The sequence below is a fragment of the Chionomys nivalis genome, chromosome 2 (assembly GCF_950005125.1).
Source record: "Chionomys nivalis chromosome 2, mChiNiv1.1, whole genome shotgun sequence".
Classification (NCBI taxonomy): Eukaryota; Metazoa; Chordata; class Mammalia; order Rodentia; family Cricetidae; genus Chionomys; species Chionomys nivalis.
This window is the reverse complement of record NC_080087.1, coordinates 117,991,060-118,010,036: the sequence shown is the minus strand read 5'-3', so window position 1 is coordinate 118,010,036 and position 18,977 is coordinate 117,991,060. Positions and strand designations below refer to the sequence as shown.

At 41.5% G+C, this 18,977-nt stretch overlaps 1 protein-coding gene across 1 annotated transcript in view; it reads right to left on the bottom strand.

Annotated features, from left to right (window-relative positions):
• Positions 1-18,977, bottom strand: part of Farsb (phenylalanyl-tRNA synthetase subunit beta) — a 65,576-nt gene that overhangs the window by 2,165 nt on the left and 44,434 nt on the right. Inside the window, exon 16 of the mRNA XM_057757910.1 lies at positions 15,844-15,996. Within this exon, the coding sequence (XP_057613893.1) occupies positions 15,844-15,996 (153 nt within the window). The remainder of the gene's footprint in view (positions 1-15,843; positions 15,997-18,977) is intronic.

Genomic DNA, 18,977 nt, shown 5'->3' with positions numbered 1-18,977 from the left:
ATATTTTTCTTCAATTGCCAGGTTTACTTCACCTATAAATTTGGACCAAACTTTGCTTTAGCTCCTTAATCAGCTAGGTGTACAGTAACAAAAATATTTCTACCAGTAAATGTCATTTTCCTCTTCCCAGAGAAAAACAAAGAAAATTCATATTCAAAGCTATGTAACATGTTCCAAAGTAAGAGTACAAAAAGTGATGAAAACGTCAAAAGTTCAGACTTTCACATGGGCCCAAAGTCACAAGCACTGTTCAAAGGCTCCTGGGCCACCAGGCTCCTCACTCACGTGTAGCAAGGCCGGGTGGGATCCCTGTAGCAATCAGCTCTGTTTTACCAAACTGCACACCTGGACTTGTGACAACTTTGTCTTGCAGTGCCATTTTCCATTCTCCCACTTCTAACATGTTCTGGTGATGAGTCTCACGTTTCCTGTTCAGTTAGATCAAGCTGAGGTTCTGCTCTCCAAATACGCAAACTGAAAAGCATGCAAAAGGGCCTTCTGACATCAGGGGTAGGGAGAGCCTTAAGAAACAAACCCTCCACTTGACTGATGGTGCAGGTGAACTAGAAATGTTGGAGGGTGGTGGTGGTGGAGTAAAATGACAAAAACAGAAGCATTCTTAGTACTTTAAAAACTTAAAGAGCAAACTGAACTCCAAGGGCAGAACTGTCTCATTAACAACACAGAGGGCACAGAGTCCACAGTAAGGGTCCAAGGCCTTCTAGATGTGAGGATGTTGCTATGGAAAAGACCATGGCTCTCATCTTAAAGGGAATATGAGATAGTTTATTCGGGAGCATTCTGAATGACTATGGCATGGGAACACAGATTTTGGTTACCCCAAATTCCATGTTCTAACATAGAAGTAGTTTCATGGGTTTCTAGTTTTACAGAATAAAGACAGCCACAAATCAAGGCAGCGTAAAATGCATTGGTGGGTGTGCCAGAGAGGCATACACATAGAGATGGGGGGCTTTTCAATAGACCTAAAATATTATCTGATGACATGAGCTTTTCAATAGACCTAAAATATTATCTGATGACATGAGCTTTTCAATAGACCTAAAATATTATCTGATGACATTCTTAGCTTTTGGATTGGTGGAAGCTGGTGTTCTGTTAACAGCCTCTAAGAGCTGTTAGTTCAGATACAGAGCTGGGCAAGGAATGGCTGCTTCAGAAGGCTAAGTCTAGGCCAATATAAAGTAATTAATTAATTAGCCTCTGAACCTACAAAATCCCAATCTTTTCATACTACTGAAATTCCAATTGGTCCGTAAGTCTCTGCAGACACACAAATTCCTTGAGAGAGTTTTTTGTTTATGGCCAGACAGTTTCTTTTCGGGAATTCTTGCTCACAATGCCCACTGCTGGCACAGGAGGTTCAGCTCAGTACCCAGGGGGACAGATGTGACCCAAAAGCTCCAGCTACAACTAACACATCATAAAGTCTGTCTGAAAACACACGACACCACATCCGAAGGCCACAGCAAAGGCTTTCAGAAAGTCAGACCTGGACTGTAGCCAAAGACGCCTTTATCAAATCACAGTCAAAAACGTATTTCTGGAGAAAGGGCAATATGCTGTGTCTGCGGAAAGTGCACTGCCCACCGTCTTGTGAACAAGGCTCTGGAGTTCCTTCCCTCTCTCCTACTGTGTGAGAAAATGGAAAGAAAGGTCCAGCACACCGGCTCCCACCCATATTTGCATGACTCCATGCCACGACAAACAAGGCTTTGCATAAAGTCTGGCGCAGGTACCAGCTTCTAAGGTAGAACACATTTTGGGAAAATGTTGCTCTCTCTTGTAACACACGTGGAAGGCCACAAAAGAAACACCAGTTAGGCACAAAGAAGAGCTTAATTTCCCAAACCTAGTGGGGTGTGAATAAGCCCCTTAATTAAAGTCTTTGTGTCCTTGGGGTCATCCCTGGGCCCATAATCTAGCACAGCACCCCGTCTTTAGCGCGTTTTCTGGCTAACTGACCATCAAAGCATTTGGGAGTGCCTTCTCTTGCCCGTTGGCAAACACTTTTCACAGTTTCATTTCGCACCCAGCTTTTCAGAGCTATATTATAGCCTAGAGTTGGCGGAGGCTTTCCATACATTCACTCGTTCCTTTAATTTCACGAAGCATCGGAAGTAGAAGCTTTAGGTGATAAATGAGCGAACGCGTCATCTGCGAGCACCAGTGTGAGTGTGAGTGTGTGTGTGTGTGTGTGTGTGTGTGTGTGTGTAAGAAAGCATGAGGCCTTTGTCTCACACTCCTGCCACTGCCGAGAACCAGGTCACTCCTTTACACTTTATTTCACGTAGTGTGAAATATCAGCTGCTCATTTAACTTTACTCTTCCCTTTCTTCATATTGCCAATACATATTTTGGGATTCAAACTCACGAGTGATTGTAATTAGGTACTTTATTATCCAACTGTAAAAAAAGAACATCATCAACAACAAAATTAGCAGGGGCAGAGAACGCTGGTAAAGTAGTGTGTTGTTGTTGCTAGTGACAGAAATCATCAGCATCATCAGCTTTCACCACATATATCCCCACACTCCAGGAGGAAATGGAAAGCGTGTACCTGTAGATACCAGTAAGTCGTAAGTCTGTTCAAGATTACTGATTATGTAATATGGCTGAAAGAAAAAATGTGCTAACAACTTTAGGGTTGGTGCCTATCCAAACCCTACACACTTCTCAAAGGATAAATAAATAAACAAATAATTTCTATTCAATTATACCCTGCACACATGCACGATTTCATTCTTATGGGGCCATTGTTCTCAGGTTTTAGAATAAGCAGATTTTTGAGGACAGGACAGTGGAGGAAAGAAGTCAACCACCATAGGTAAAGTATTAACTTGTAAAAGAAAAGGCTTCAGGACCTTAAGGAGCCAAAGCTTCACAATCAAGATATGAACAGAAAAACACTTTTTTTTTTTTTCTGATCTCAGTGAACTCAGGAGAAAATTCCTCTGCAAAGACCATTTAATTTGTAAGGGGAGACTGAATAATTTCCGACTGGTAATATAAAACACCCATTTTCTCCCAGATGTATACAATTCTTCACCTTGCATTTGAAGTGAATAGTTATGGTACCTAAAGTCTATAAAGAGAGGGGACCTAATCCTTTGAATTTAATGGCCATCTTTCATCCGTTTCTGAAGATCAAAAGAAAGAAAAGCCCTTCTACAACTTTACAGTGCTAATCCCAACACACCTGCAGACACCATTAACTCTTAGAGGGAGGCAGTGGACCAGAGAGAATTGGAATTCCCCAACTCATGGCTTGGGGAGGGTGCCAGGATCAAGACCTGGCACCACGTACTCTACCACAAATGAGGACAGGGACCTGGGACCTTATTCTTACAGCAAAATCCAGATGACCTCATCTTCTCAGAGATATGTCCTCAACAGAGAACCACCTTTTGTCAGGCACAGTGGTTCATACCTGTCTTCCCTCATGAAACACAGGCTGCCAGGCTGAGACCAGTCTGGACTCCTCAGTGGACAATGTCAGAAGAATATAGCCCCTTTCATTCACTAAAATCATCTTACAAGGAAATATTTCAAATTATAACACCAAATCCAGTCTTTGCTTCTATGGCTGTCACTTCCTAAGAGTTAATTTAATGAGCAGAGGGGAAAGGGAGCTGTATCCTCCTTTCTGCTCAGCTTCTCCCAACACCCCTCCCCCCGAGAGTGAAATGTCTCAGAGTGTGGGTCTGGCCAAACCCTCTGCGTGCTACAGGTTACAGATGGGAAGAAGAGAAGTACTAGGAGATTAGGAACCTTGCCCAAGGCAAGCAATAATACAGGCTAGAGAGCAAGCCAAAGGTGAAGGGCCATGCACATGTGGCTGCAGCATGTTGCTTCTGAGCTTATGGCCAAGCTGCCCACCACCTCATGTTTGCAAACTTCCTCTAGTTTACAATAAATAAATACAGCTTAAAGAAGGAACAGAGCAGACTGACAGTGTGTCACCTCTACCCTTAGTACACACCCAGGTATACTCTGTGATGCTATTAATACAACAGAATACTAGCAGCATTACAGCCACAAAATACGACCCATTTGGGGAAATAAAATTACATTAAAAAAAATACTTAAAGCCAGGTGGTGGTGGCGGTGGCGGTGCAAGCCTTTAATCCCAGTACTTGGGAGGCAGAGGCAGGCGGATCTCTGTGAGTTCAAGGCCAGCCGGGTCTACAAGAGCTAGTGCCATAAAAAGGCTCCAAAGCTACATAGAAACCCTGTCTCGAAAAACCAAAAACAAAAAACATATTTAAATTTGGAAATGAGTGTTTTACCTCCTATGTAGGGACACCACATTCGTGCCTCAGATCAGAAGAGTTATGGAGGATTCTGAGCCGCCTTTGTGGGTGCTGGGAAACGAACGCAGCATGTGCGCCTTAACCGCCAAGCCAGCTTTCCTGCCCCAGAACTGCATTTTTAAAGAACCCACTGTCTAGATTCTTAAATCAAGGCTTAAACTATCTGAGCAGATGAGTAAGTACCCAGTTAACAGCAGGTAAAAGCTTGGGCAGGTAAAAAGGAGCAGTTGCACCAGAGCCCACAGCAGAGGCTACTTCTGAACTCAATCACAGATCTGAGAACTGGAAAGGACCTTGCAGATGGCCCTGTCTGTCCTACAGCTCACATGGGAGAAGAGAATCCCACAGCAGGTAAACCACAGATTCAAGACTGTAATCCAGGTCCTAAATCCTGGTCAGAAGCCTTCTTACCCAGGGGTGATTTTTTTTCTGGCAGCAGACCTAAAATCTCTAAGTTCACTCTGAGGAGTAATTTGGCCCTCCCTGATACGCTCACTCATTCCTGCATCTTCTTTTCCTAATAAAACTATGGTGTAAACAGGACACACACTTGTTTTCATTAAAAAAAAAAAAACAAAAAAAAACAAAAAAAAACTAACAAAATCCTCTGAATTCAACAGCAACCCTCATTATAGTCCCAGCTACTTGAAAGACTAAGGCAGGAGGAGTGTGAGTTTAAGTACATCCTGGGCTACAACAGTGAAGACCTACCTAAAAGTAAATAAGTTAAAAGTGCCTGGACTGGAGAGATGGCTCAGAGGTTAAGGCTGCCCTTTCAGAGGTCCTGAGTTCAATTCCCAGCAACCACATGGTGGCTCGCAACCATCTGTCATGAGATCTGGTGCCTTCTTCTGGCATGCGGGAATATGTGCAGGCAAAACACTGTATATATAATAAATAAATCTTAAAAAAAAAAAAAAGCCCCTAACTCCACGGTAAAGGTAAAAATCCATGGCAACATCCAGTGTTGTTTTACTATGGCATAGCTGGGGGCCATGCATGCTAAGACTAACAAACAGTGTACCATGCTGTTTTCATTCTACACTTTATTTATTTTGTAGGGTGTATGTGTGCATACATGTGTCACAATGCGAGTTAGAAAATAACTGACAGGGGAGGGTGCTCTCCTTCCACCATGTGGTTCCTAAGAATTGAACCCAGACTGTAGGCTTTACCCACTGGCCCGAGCAAAGTATTATCATCATTATAGTTAATATCTAGATCATGCTGGAATCTACTTTTCCAATTTTGTTTATAGTTACACGTTTAAAGACATTTTGTCGCATTCCTTCCATTATGTTTACATATCAGTTGGCCAAATAATTCTTTAATTCTATATTAAAGCTGTCTAGTTACTATTGTAAATGGGTTCTAAAGATGTATCACTTATTCCTCTTTCTTTAGTTTCCCAAAAGTTGTAGTATACAAGAAAAATCAAAACAAAAATGAACTACTGCCCCCAAATTCACAGTAAAATATATATTTCTCATTTTTAAACAAAGCAGATCATGAATTAATACAATTCTAAAACTCAGAGTAAAAGTAAAAGTAGTTATAAAGGCTTCTAGAATATAGCTTATTAAATATAGCTTATAGAATATACATACATAAATTCTTTAAGCAGAGGTGGGAGGATCAGAAGTTTAAGGCCAGCCAGCCTCAGCTACTAGGGAGTCTGAGGCCAGTCTGGGCTATACAAGACCCTGTCTCAGTGTCCTCTGAAAAGGTGAAAAGCGATCTTTAAAACTTTCCAGTTTCCTAGATAAACTCCACCAGATAAGTTACTAGCCTGTAGTGAGATTACTAAAACAATTCCTTTGGGTTCACACTGAGTAAGGAGGTAGCAAAACAGAGAAATACTGTCAATAGTGGGATGACTTCACTTGCTGAGGGGACATGGCAGAACCTCCTCAGAAGAGAAGGAGAGAAGGAAGGTGGTTCAAATGCCTTGCTCTCAACAAATCCTTTGGATGAGGAATTGGTCTGTTGGCAAAGTGCTCTGAAAAGAGATGGTGGATGCTAACCTTCACTCCAGCTCCCGTGTAAGCATTGGGGACCTGCACGCAAGCTGCCACCTGGATGCACACTGCATTTGTGAAACAGAGGGCAGCAGCTCAGCATTTAGCTCTCCTTGGCTATAGCATAAACACTTTTTCATAATCTCTCTGAATCTTATACAGTACATGTGTGGGAAATCTGAAAGTCACAGATTAAATATATACTTTGAAAAATAAGGGCTCAGCTCAAATTCCACTTTAATTATGGATACATTTATTTTTAATGCTGGGAAAGGGACTTTAAATGTTCTATGGATTTGGCTGATTAAAAGGATCATGATACCAACTCTGGTGTGTGTGTGTTTTCCCATTTTTATTGAAATAATACTAATGAAAGAAGATGAATACCAAGGCCTTGAGAAATGAACCAGGGGTCTGACAACCTGTGTAATGCTGGGGCTCTATGCCCTTTACCCTGGTGTGAGTCAGGCCTTCATTCTACTTCTTACCTGCTCTCAGTATAATCCTGTTTCCTTTTGTACCTATCCAGTTTGAATGAAGGACCTCTGAAAGTTATTTTTATCTTTTAAATATACAAATTGAATGCAATCATAAGATACTGTTCTCTCAATCACCTCATGAATTTCAAAAGGCATTTACAATAAGGTAAATGTGGGAAATTAGTAAAATTTAACAAAAATCATGGTAACAACTACAAAACAGTAAGTACAAATAACCTATGAAGCTCTCTCTGAAAAAGATGGAGCCCAGTCTTCATTACTGTGCTCAGAGTAAAGAATGACTGGGAGATTGAAATGCGATACTAAAGGGAACATGGGGATTCCCTTCTGATCGCTAATGGTGGGAAACTTCTCAACTAAGAAAGTCCGATTCCAGAAGAAAGAAATGAATAAATGACTGTATGATGTTTAAAAACTTACATAAATGAGAAAATATGCTTCCTTTGTTCTTACAAGGAAGATTTGGGTCAAATGTCAGTGAGATGCCATTTCCCATCTATGAGACTGCAAACAGCAGAAAAAAACAAACAAATCAAGGGACCTACAATTTAGTGTGAACAAGGTCTCATTCACTGCACCTACAGTGTAATAATCTAACAGGGGTGTCCAGCCATACTTAGTGCAAATACCAACATACCCTTTGTTGCAGTAACTCCATACTTCTAGACAAAAGCATCAGATAGCATGAGCACAAGGCTACAGTGTAGTACCAACTGGAAACAAGCCAATGTTCGCCAACAGAGAACCGGTCCAACTCTAGGTCCACATAAAGGAGCAAGGAAAAAGGACCCCACAGGCTGCCTCTGTGTAGGATGCAAGGACAAGAAGCCAGCAATGTAGCAGTGCACACAGCACTGCCCACTCAGTTGAGAAGGCAGAGGGTGTATAAACATACATGTGCACTTAAGTCTAAAGGCAAACCACACAAGTCTAATGAAAATTTGAAGGCTGAGGTCAGTGGAGCACACCTGTAATTCCAGCATCTGGGACGTGAAGGTGATTCCATGGGTTCAAGGCCAGTTGTGGCTATATAGAAACACCTGTCTCAAAAGAAAGAACAAAAGCCTACGAAAAAACAACAGCAACAACAAACACACAGCCTTAGAAGGCAGGAAAGGAACTGAATCAAAGCTGAAATGAAAGCTGATTATCTACACGTACTTACTTAGTAGGTTATATCCTAAGAATAAAAAGAAGTGACTAGTTTTTAAATGATTTTCAGCAGTCATATTGCTGTGGAACAATGATCTGTACTCTGTCCCTTGTATTTTAAATAAACGCTGATTGGCCAGTGACCAGGCAGGAAGTAGAGGCGGGGCGACGAAAATTCTGGGAAGAGGAAAGAGTCAGTCTGCAATTGTCATCCAGATGCAGAGGACACAAGATGTGACTGCCTTGCCGAAAAAGGTACCAAGTTATGTGGCTAACACAGACTAGACTAATGGATTAATGCAAGATGTAAGCATTAATTAATAAGAAGCCTGAGCTACTAGGCCAACCAGTTTATGATTAATGTAGACCTTTTTGTGTTTATTTGGGACTAATGGCTATGGGATCTGATGGGACAGAAACATCAGTCAACAGTCAGACAATTAGTAATGCTGGAATTTTCATTTTGAAACTATAATGGCATAGCCAGATGAGTATAAGCAAACTGATGAATATGTGTTAAGAACCCAGAGTTTCGGTGTAAACTAAGAGAACTGTAAAGTCAAGTATATTATGTAAATATTCTCAAGTTCTGAATATGAACTGAAAGTATCCATGCTAGGGTGGGGATGTAGCTCAGGGGTAGAGTGTTTATCTGGCATGCAGGAAGCCCTAGGTTCAAGTACCAGAACTAAAAGGCAAACGTAAGTGTTCTATTTGAAAAACTTAAAACTAAACAAACAAGTGCTTTCTGCATCTCCATAATCTCTGTATACTAAAACACCCCAGAAACAAAGCTGTACTCAGGAGCAGAGAGCAACCACAGCGTGCACATTGTGACCTGAATTTGATCTCTAATTAAAATGAGTCAAAAGCCCTTGGACACATAGCTGACTCCAGTCTGAGGTGAAACCACTATGAAAAGAGGTCTGGGAGCATCCTATCCCTGTCTCGTCACAGACCCTGACCGACATGACCATCCCCCCATTTATAACTAGACTTCCCTCTTCGTTTCCCAGAACAATCTGGCCTTTCCATGAATCAAGGGAGACAGAAGCACCCATCTGGCTTGGGCAGACATGACTCAGGGTCTCAAATGAAGGAGAAATGACAAGATGGCACTTGGAGGGAGCAGAACCCTGCAGGAGCAGCTAGTGTAGAGTAGTACAAACCTACTTGGGAGAAGAAGGTGATGATCTCAAGTAAGGTAAGAATAAAGAGGGCCAGGTTCCCTCAGGTCTCCTACTGTTTGGAATACTTCAAAGCTAAGCTCAGCTTGACAAAAATTTGACTCTATGTCGAATCTCTCTCACTTGATTTTTACACAGCAATACTGACCTGGAACACAGCAAATATTTGCAGTAGCTAATATGCGACTATGACGAGAAAACTCTACCCAAATTGGTCCATGTCAAAGCCACACTGAACTGACTACGGTGGCACAGGCCTGTGATCCCAGCTCTCAGGAGGTTGAGAAGGGTCACAAGCTCCAAAACTGTCTGGTCTACCCAGCAAGGTTTTGTCTCAATCAAAACAAGACAAGAAATCAGACACACTGAGAGGTAGTATAAACATGCCTAAGGGCCACTGCCCTGTCCTGTGTGTGCTGCTTATGTTTCTACCTGACACCATTTGTGTGTGGCTTAGGCTTTGAGACCTAAATAAAAAAAGTTCATATTTTATCACTTATTTTAAAAAGTTTTGAATTTTTCTTTGTCAAGTGTTAAAAACATACAATTATAAATATCTATCAACTGGTTCAATTACTTCTCACTTATTATCATGGAAACATTAAAACTTTTATGAATTGCTAACTGGCATAAGTAATCTGATATACTATTATTTACATGAGTAAATAATATTTAGAAATTTCAAAAGAGGTCTGAGGACATAGCTCAGCCTAAGAGTCACTGCCAAACACGTAGAGACCTGGGTCCAGCTGCAGCCACCCCATAAACTAGGTGTGGTGACACACGCCTGTAGTCCTGGCACTGAGGAGGAGTTGGGCGGTGAGTAAAGGAGCCCATCACCAAGCCTGACGGCCTGCGTTTCGTCCCCAAGGCCCACACGGTGGGAAAGCACTGATTTCTACAAGCTGTCCTCTGACCTCCATGACAGACACTGGCATGTGTGCCCCAGACCTTCCAAAAAAGTCAGTAAAGAAATATAGTTTAAGATCATCAGCCTACACAACAAATTCAAGGTCAATCTAGACTATGAGACCTGTCTCAAAAATCAAAACCAAGCAACATTAAACAAAACAAAAACTAAACCCAAACTTTCCAGCAGATAGAAACCTAAAAACAACTAATTTTTTAAATTTGACTTCCAAATAACAAGTTTAACTTGGTGGTAGAATATCATCTACCCAAAGAAGAATGGAATTCATCAGAAAATGGACTGAACTTCATTTTAAGTTAAACAAGCAAAACTCAGCAAGACAAATGCTGCATGACTTATCATCCACAGAATCGGCTTTCAAAAGAGATAGGCTCAAAGTACTTTGTGTATTGTTCATATATGAAAATGTTACAAGGATACAATTTTAAAAGTTTATATTTGCTTAGTCAGTGTTAACTCTTCACTGAACAAATAAAAGTAATTTTTATAGAATGCTTGCTTAGCATGTAACAGACGCTAGATCTGATCAGTGATGCCACATACATAAAATTATTGTTTTATAGATTTTATATACACAGTTATACGTATAGCACATAAGCAATACATAGTACATCTACAGTATTAAAATTTAATCAAAGATCAATTAAGAAAAAAATGTCTGGCTAGTAACTGGAGAGACTAGAAGGTTTTTTTGTTTGTTTGTTTGAATTTTTTGAGGCAGGTTTTTTTGTATAGCCCTGGCTGACCTGGAACTCACCCTATTGACCACGCTTGGCCTCAAACTCAGAGATACGCATGTCTCTGCCTCCTGAACGCTGGGATTAAAAGTGTGCACCACCACTGTCCAGCCAAGAAGGTATTCTTGAAGCAGAGAACCACTGGCCATAAGGATGGGGAGTCAGTCCTGGGTAGACCTAGGCAGGACCACTTCCTCTCTCAAGCTGGAGTATGCTAATTCTCTTCTTTGTCTGGGGACAGTTAGGAAAATCCATCAGACCCACGGATGCACTCTCTCCCTTAGGGGAGCTGAGACCAGTTCTCTCTTCACTAAGTACAGCCACTGAACCAGCTTCCTCCTGAGAGTCTGGGCCTGCTGCAGGAAGGCTTTTAGCATCTCCAGGAAGAGCATTTCTGACAAAAACCTGAGAGGAACCTCTTTGTTAACGGAAGAGCTATGTGCTATGGATCTCTGTGTCATATACAGGAGCTGGCCTAAGCAGAGGGTAAATAAACCGTTCTGAATTTTGAAAAACAAAAAGACTGTCTAAAACAGTTCTTTAGGAGAGATAGTAATAACAATAGCACAAAGATCGTCATACTGTGTTACAACTGTATCAGAACACTGAACTAAACCATTTAGTGTGGGCTTTGTGATTATTACAATTTGCAGAACAAAAACACATAGAAAGAAAGTAAGTGACCCTGAGTGGGGAGACCTTTACCTATGTACAGAAGTGAGGCAGGAACAATGAACATTCATTCACTAGTAAGACAGGTAGGTGCTAGGGCTTCTGGGCAGCCCTGCAGCCCTGTCGTCTGCTGTCACCAGTCAGTCCTTCACCACTTCAAAGCAAAAGGGCAATGCAGGCACCTCAACCAAGTAAGGTCCCAAGCTTACAAACTGTTTACCAAAGCCCATGCCTTAGCAGAATAGTCTTTGCTGATGGTACTGCTCTTTAGAACCCCCATATTATACTCCAGGACTGAACACCTTTATTGCAACAAGCTGTTCGCAACAGATACTTCCCCAATGAATTTCCAAGCTCATATTACACTAAGAGTGACAAGGGGAACAATTTCAGCCATATATTTTAGCATCTGAGATCTTTCATAGGTGTCCTAAAAGGTGAATGAGGTCACGACCTCAGGTCAAGCCAATGACCACTAGGTGTTACTGTAACAGAAGGCACCTAATAACCAGGGTGAGTACAGATGGTGCTGGGCTAAATGTGGGCATGACAAGATCATTCTTCATTTCCTAAAATGAATTCTGAGCAGCACGAAAACTCAAGACTTTCAAAACTAAAGCTCTGAAAACCTGTCTGTTTATCCAGAACCTTGTCTCAAGTTAAACTGAACTTTCTGCAGAATTGGAAAAAAAAAAAAATCAAAACAGAACTAGGTAAGAAGCTAAGGAGGAAAAATCACATGCTCGAGTCAATAGGCCAGTCACAAAGCCCACCACATTCTACAAGAAATTATTTTTGCCACTGATTTGCCCAGCAACCACATTACTGTTCTAAACACAAAAATGTTGAGAATTTTCCTTGCCCAGATGCGGTTTTTTTTAAGGCTAAGTGCATCTTAACATACATAATTTAGTTTGCAACAAACCACAGAGACGAAGGGAAAGCTGAAAACACTAAAAACATATATTTGCTATAATGGTCTGATCAAATGCCACTGAAACACTCTGTGCTGAACTTTTGAAACCCTTAAAATGCTCTGCAGTCGGCTAACAAAGGTTCTCTTTTTTTTCTTTTCAATCAACTTGACCCTATCCTATCATCAACTTGACAATCTACATCACTTTAGGGTCTGAAATTGCAAAGGTGCTTAGAAAACGAGAAATATGTACGATTAGCAACCATGGTTTTTCCCTTTGGCTGCAGTCACGGCTTTTGAGTGCTGCTGTGGATGGTCAAACTGCAGAGATCAGCACGGTTATGACCTAATGTCAGCACCTTCCTCGGGATCGGTGTGCTGCTCAGCCAGATGAACTTCCAGACTTCTACTCTCATTATGGGCAGGGCCAAGCTTCTTAGAGAAGATTAAGTCCACTCTACTTAGCCTCCCAGAAAAGCTGAACAGAGGAAGCTTGGTAACACACAGTAAGAGACAGAAAGAGATAAATCCCAACTGACACGACCAAGAAGCTCTGCTAAACAGACTAAGCTAAATTATAACTGCAAAGCCACTAGAGAGCTTTAATTATTAAAAAGTAAACCATATGTTGGAGTAATATAAGCTCAACAATCAAAAATGGCATGAAACAGTAGTTTTCATTCTGGCTGCACTGGTCCTCCTCTGAAGATCTTTTCCTAACATACACATTTTTTTTCCTAACGTGTGTGTGTGTGTATATGTTGTGTATGTGTGAAATAACAGAAAAGATATAGCTAAATAACAGAAAAGATACAGCTAAAACACTCCAACAACTAAATCCCCATGCTTACAGTCTGATTCAGGAGTCTGGAAAACAGTTTTTGTTCCTTAGTTGTGGTATGTGCATACATATCACAGGGAGAACAAATCCTGGCTTTCTGCGGACTTAGTTTGACCAGTCATTTATTTAGACCTTGATTTATCTGGCCATAAAAAAGGATAATTGTATTTGTCATTAGATAATCAAAACAGATTAAGAAATCCCTATGAAAAACAAAGAACCGTTATTTATAATGACACCAATTGTCCTTGGCTTGATGGCTCTTACAAAATGCATCCTAAGAAAAGAGCACTCAGGAACTAGGCACCAGGGTCCAGAGAGCTGGATATGGCCACTGACAGTGACGGGAAACAAAGTAATTTCCCTACTCTTTGCAAGGAAAGCAGTTAAACATATTAGAAAATACTGATCCAGGCTGCCCATGTGTTCTATCAAAGCTTTTCAAAGTCATAAAAGTTTAAAACACTGGCATTTGAGAGCCAAATGTAGATTCAAAAAGAAAATTAAATCTGAGCCTTAAATGCTCATACAAAATAAACAAACAAAAAACAAAGTAAGTTAGGTGTGGTTGCTTCTGCCAATCATCTCTGGACTCAGAAGGCAAAGGAGAAGGAGAAGGAACTGAAAATGGAAGCAAGTTTAGGCTAGGCAGGCAGAGCCTGCATCAAAACGCCAAGGGCTGGGGGTGCAGCTCAGTGGCAGGGTTTGCTTACTACACTATCCCAGGTCCTGGCTGTAATGTCTAGCGCTGAAAAGAAGAAAAAGTAACGGTTTACCTTAACCAAAAGGCACATGAAGATCCAAAAGTAATTAAGAAAGTTATAATCTCTGGGTGGATGTGGTGGCATACACCTTTAATCCCAACTCAATAGGAGGCAGAAGCAGTGATTTCAAGCGAGACTGGGTTACATAGTGAGCTCGGAGTTACATGATGAGACTGTCACAAAAAATGAAAGGGGGGGGGTGCGCTATAACTATAGATGCATTTTGAAACTTAAAAACAATTCTGGGTCAAGATAGCAGATTATTTGCTATTAGAGAAGTTAGATGGCTGTGTCTCAGTGGCACGGACTATGGAATCTCCAAACACTGGAAGCTGCTGTTTTCGTGTTCAGGTGGACTCTCACCTCAGTCCTCCAGGCACAACAGCACACTCGTCCCACTGCTCTTCCGTACCCTGCAATGCCGTCCCACCATTTATTCACCACTGCCCTCTGCCTCCTGACAAGCTCACTGAAGTAAGGACCTATTTTCACTCACCTGCTTCAAAGGAAGCTCTGCCCCTTGCCAGCATCCAGAGCTCCTTCCACGGCTGTAGTCACAAATGACACTCTCCTCCACACACACCCTACAGTACTCACCTAGGCAGACCCTGGCTCCACCTATTCTTCCAAAGGCCCCATCACTTCCCTCAAGCTCACTGATGTTTTAATCTTGGAGATTTCCAGAACAGTAAACTGCTGACTGAGCATGTACAACGAGCCCTGGAAGCAACTGGTAGAGAGGCCTGGGTCTGACATGAGAAACTGGGCCAAACTCACACAACTCGCTTCCCTCTAATCCCTTCACTGTGCCCAGATGTTATACTGGACGGACACTAAGACCCAGTCCTAGCTCTGGGCTCTAATAACTCTACTACGTTATCATAACACATCTTCACTGGACCATCTCTGATGAGAAATGCATGAAAATGCCTAATTCCTTCTATTAAACATCTCAATTTATTTCAACAAATAACCCAACATAGCTATATATTTCAGAGCTATTTTTGAAAAATGAAATGGTTCAAAATAAAAAAACAAGCCACAATAAAAAAAAAAAACCTGAGGATTAAGAAAAAAAATACTTACCAAATCTCACTATAAGTAACTGTTAAATAACACTTTAAAAATGGAAGTTCTGCTGGAAATTTAGGATGTCAATGCAGACATAAAAAACAACAAGGTAAACAGCAGGAATGAGTGATAAAATATTTTTTGCTTCAATTGTTTCTAGTTTTCTTGTCAGAGAAAATAAACTTAGATTCAAGCTAAGGATAACAAAAAGCTTCTGACTGCCTCAGACAAAGAAAAACCAGCATGTTAGGGGCACACGTAGCATTTAGTTGGCCTGAACTAAAGCCAGAGACTGGTCTGGGCTTTTGGGCAGTGGATCCCACCAACACCTTGATTAACGAGTGAGTATTCATAATAACTTTCTTATGCAATAACTAACTTGCCTCAAAGGCTGAAAGACGTGCAGCTCTCAAGTACATCTGAACCTGCAGCCTGGGCTTCGCAGCTCACCAGAGCTGGCGGCACAATTGTGCTATGGGGTTACCACAGCTCAGCTATCATAGAAGCAACACTAAAGCTACTAACAGTTCTGAAAAACAACATCGTGAGGTGCTGAAGGAAGGGAAGAGTATTTTCTAGCACACGCTAACAATTAATTGGAATAAAGTTCTCTCCCCTTTGGTGCCCACGCTCTAAATCAAAAGCAAGGTGAAACAAACAAGACGTTATCAGAAACAGGATGTGGCCTTTCATCACGTTTCCCCAACTCTGGAATCTTACCTGCTGATGCTTTAATCATGTAGCCCCCCTTCTCACTGGGAGGCACATCGAGCAGCTGCATAATTCTGTCCAGCAGCCCGTGGATGATCTCAAACCCAGGGTTCTTGTTGTAATAAACAGCACAGAGATGCCTGTAGTTTTTTGCACCTACATCTAAAAGAGCAAAAAAGCATGGTCACAGTAACCATATTTAAGAAAGTGGCTTATCCCAACCTAACTTAGACAAAACTAACAAAAAGAGATAACAGATTATTTGACGTGAAGAGAAACGTTCAGCCTCAGAAATTCATGGTCAGATCTAACTTTTCAGCCACCAAATTCTTAAAGGTGTTTACTTTGTGGGGGTGGGGAGTTACTAGCTCTCAGTGCTCGCCCCAGGTCCAAAGGCTTCACTATAGAACCCGCTTGGAAAACTTGCTGTAAACATTCTACCAGTTAGTGACTGATATTCTTTATTCATGATACCACCCAAATAATCATACTAATACCAAAAGGGCTTTCGCAGAGACACTTTATTATTTCCAATGGAGAATCAGAGACATAGACAGGGATGAAGTACAGTACAGTCACTTCTCAGAGTACTTTGGCGGCTGTGAGAAAGCTTTCTGTGAAAATTTATCTTAATGGACAAGAAACACAATAATAAAACAGACCAAAACCTGGGGACAGTGTGCTGGAGACTGAACTATTGCACCCCTAGATCCTTTAAAAAAAAAAAAAAAAAGAGTGGCCAATAAGATAAAAATGAAACCAAATTAAATTACACTGTTAAAAGAACACGCATATGTTGGAAAATTATGAAGCCAAGCAAGGCAATAGCTATCAGCAAAGTCAGAGTGAGGCTGTCCCAGTACAGGGTGGTCCTGCAACAGATGCACCACACCAAATGCTGAGGGGCCCAGCAGCTATCTTAGGCTGGAGTCACAGTACTGTTTTATAATCTTTTAAAAACTGTACACACACACACACACACACACACACACAAACCTTCACAATTAAAACATGGAATGAGAGGCTGGATAGAAGACTGGGAGGTTAAGAACACTTATTACTCTTCCAGAGGGCCAAGGTTTGGTTCCTAGCACCCAGATATCCATAACTTCAGTTCCTGAGAAGCCAACCCCCCTCTTCTGAACTCCAAGGCAGGCATGCATGTGGTGCACAGACAAACATACAAGTAAAACACTCATACACATAACATAAATCTTAGTTTTAAATAGAAGTAAAACAAAAGATATGAAGCTATAGCAGTATGAATCAACACTGAAGACATTTTGCCAAGAGAAACAGGATAAAGAACTGTTCTTGCCATTTAACACTTCTCCGTGCATGCTGCGCTGAAGATCCTAAGCTTTTCTTAGACAGTGAAGGTCAGTGCCACTGCAGGGCATACACAAACTCAACATTTACTTTCTGAATACATAACTGAAGTCTGGAAAAAGAGGTAAGCACATGGAAGCAACTACCACACCAGGCCAGGAGCACAGAGTGGGCCATATTCAAAAGCAACGTGAGGGACAGCTGAGGTGACGTGACAGCCATATTGCCAGCCCTGTTATGAATCAACACTGAAGACATTATGCCAAGAGAAACAGACACAGCAAGACTAACCCACATGATCCCTAGATATGAGGTTCTGAAGGTTTTGGTTTTAGTGATACGCGAAAACAGGACTGTGTGTGCAAGGCAAGAACACTCCCAGGAGTTCACACAGAAACAGAGTGGGAGGGAGCCTTCCAGGGCTGGTCTCAGGGCTGCAGCCGTGCACTATGAGAAGTTCCAGTGCTCTTCCACCAACAACCACAGCGCCGCTGTGCCGCACTTCAAAGTTCACTAAGAGGTAGCTTGGCTCTGTGTTTTAAAACGACCACAATAACTTTTTTTTTTTTTTGGATTTTTTCGAGACAGGGTTTCTCTGCAGCTTTGGAGTCTGTCCTTTGGAACTAGCTCGTATAGACCAGGCTGGCCTCAAATTCACAGATATCCGCCTGCTTCTGCCTCCCAAGTGCTGGGATTAAAGGTGTGCACCACCACTTCCAGAAGAGTCAAAACTAAACAAACATAGCCATAGTCAGAAACCTCCAAGAATTAGGGAAAAAAGACTCAAAAGAAACAGATCTACAGGTTATATTTGAAAGGGATAATTTTTTTCTACTTCTACTTCAAAATCTTTCCATGATTAATATACATTACCTTCTATAAAAATAAAACAAATTAAAAATCATGACCCAAGATGAACCCCAATGAACTGGATAATAAGAAGTGTATAAACACCGGGAGATACTACCCATTGATAAAACCTCAGCAACTCTCAGTGGTCCTAACTAGTGGATCACTCTCAGAGGCACCATACTGAATGAAAGAAGTCAGCCACAAAAGGCAACAGGATGCATGATCCTCTTGTGCCATTGTGGAAAAAGCGTACTTTAAGCAACTGAGACTAGACAGTAGTTGTATGGAGTAAGATGTGGGGGAAATGTGACTAAAATGGAAAAAAGTGGGGGATTTTCAGGGTGATGCTGTTTGGGATTTGTGGGTGGTGATTTAAAAAAAAACACAAAAAGGAAGATTTAAAGTCAACAACATCATTCAACTTTAAAACTTGCACATAACTTAGGTATATACCACGACCCTAAACAGGACTCTAGAGTCACACAGCTCTGACACAAATTCTCAATGCATTTGGCTTCACTTTGCTTTTTAAATTAGGAGAAAAGAAGATAATACCTATCTTTGGAAATAACATGAAAACATCACGCTGCTTCCTCTTCACATGGACTGAGCAGAAGCTCTTCCACAGTTTTTCCATAGGTCAGAGCTACTAGCATAGCTGGCACTAACAGCCTCTTCTCTTCAGACAGCCACACATTCATAGCACTAGTAATCCTGGCCAGGTACAGAGTGCCTATCAGCCAACCCTCAGTGCTATTATTTAGCTCAAGACACTGCACAGAGGATTACTACTGCTATGGAACAGATGGGGAAGCCAAACCTCAAGGCAATTAAGTAAAGTTGCCCGAAGTCAAGCTAACTAGCGAGAGCTAATCATTATCAATTCCACAGCTATGAAGTTACAAACCAGGACCTGCTCAGGACTAAAACCCACACTCTCTCTACTGCCCTACAGTGTGCCA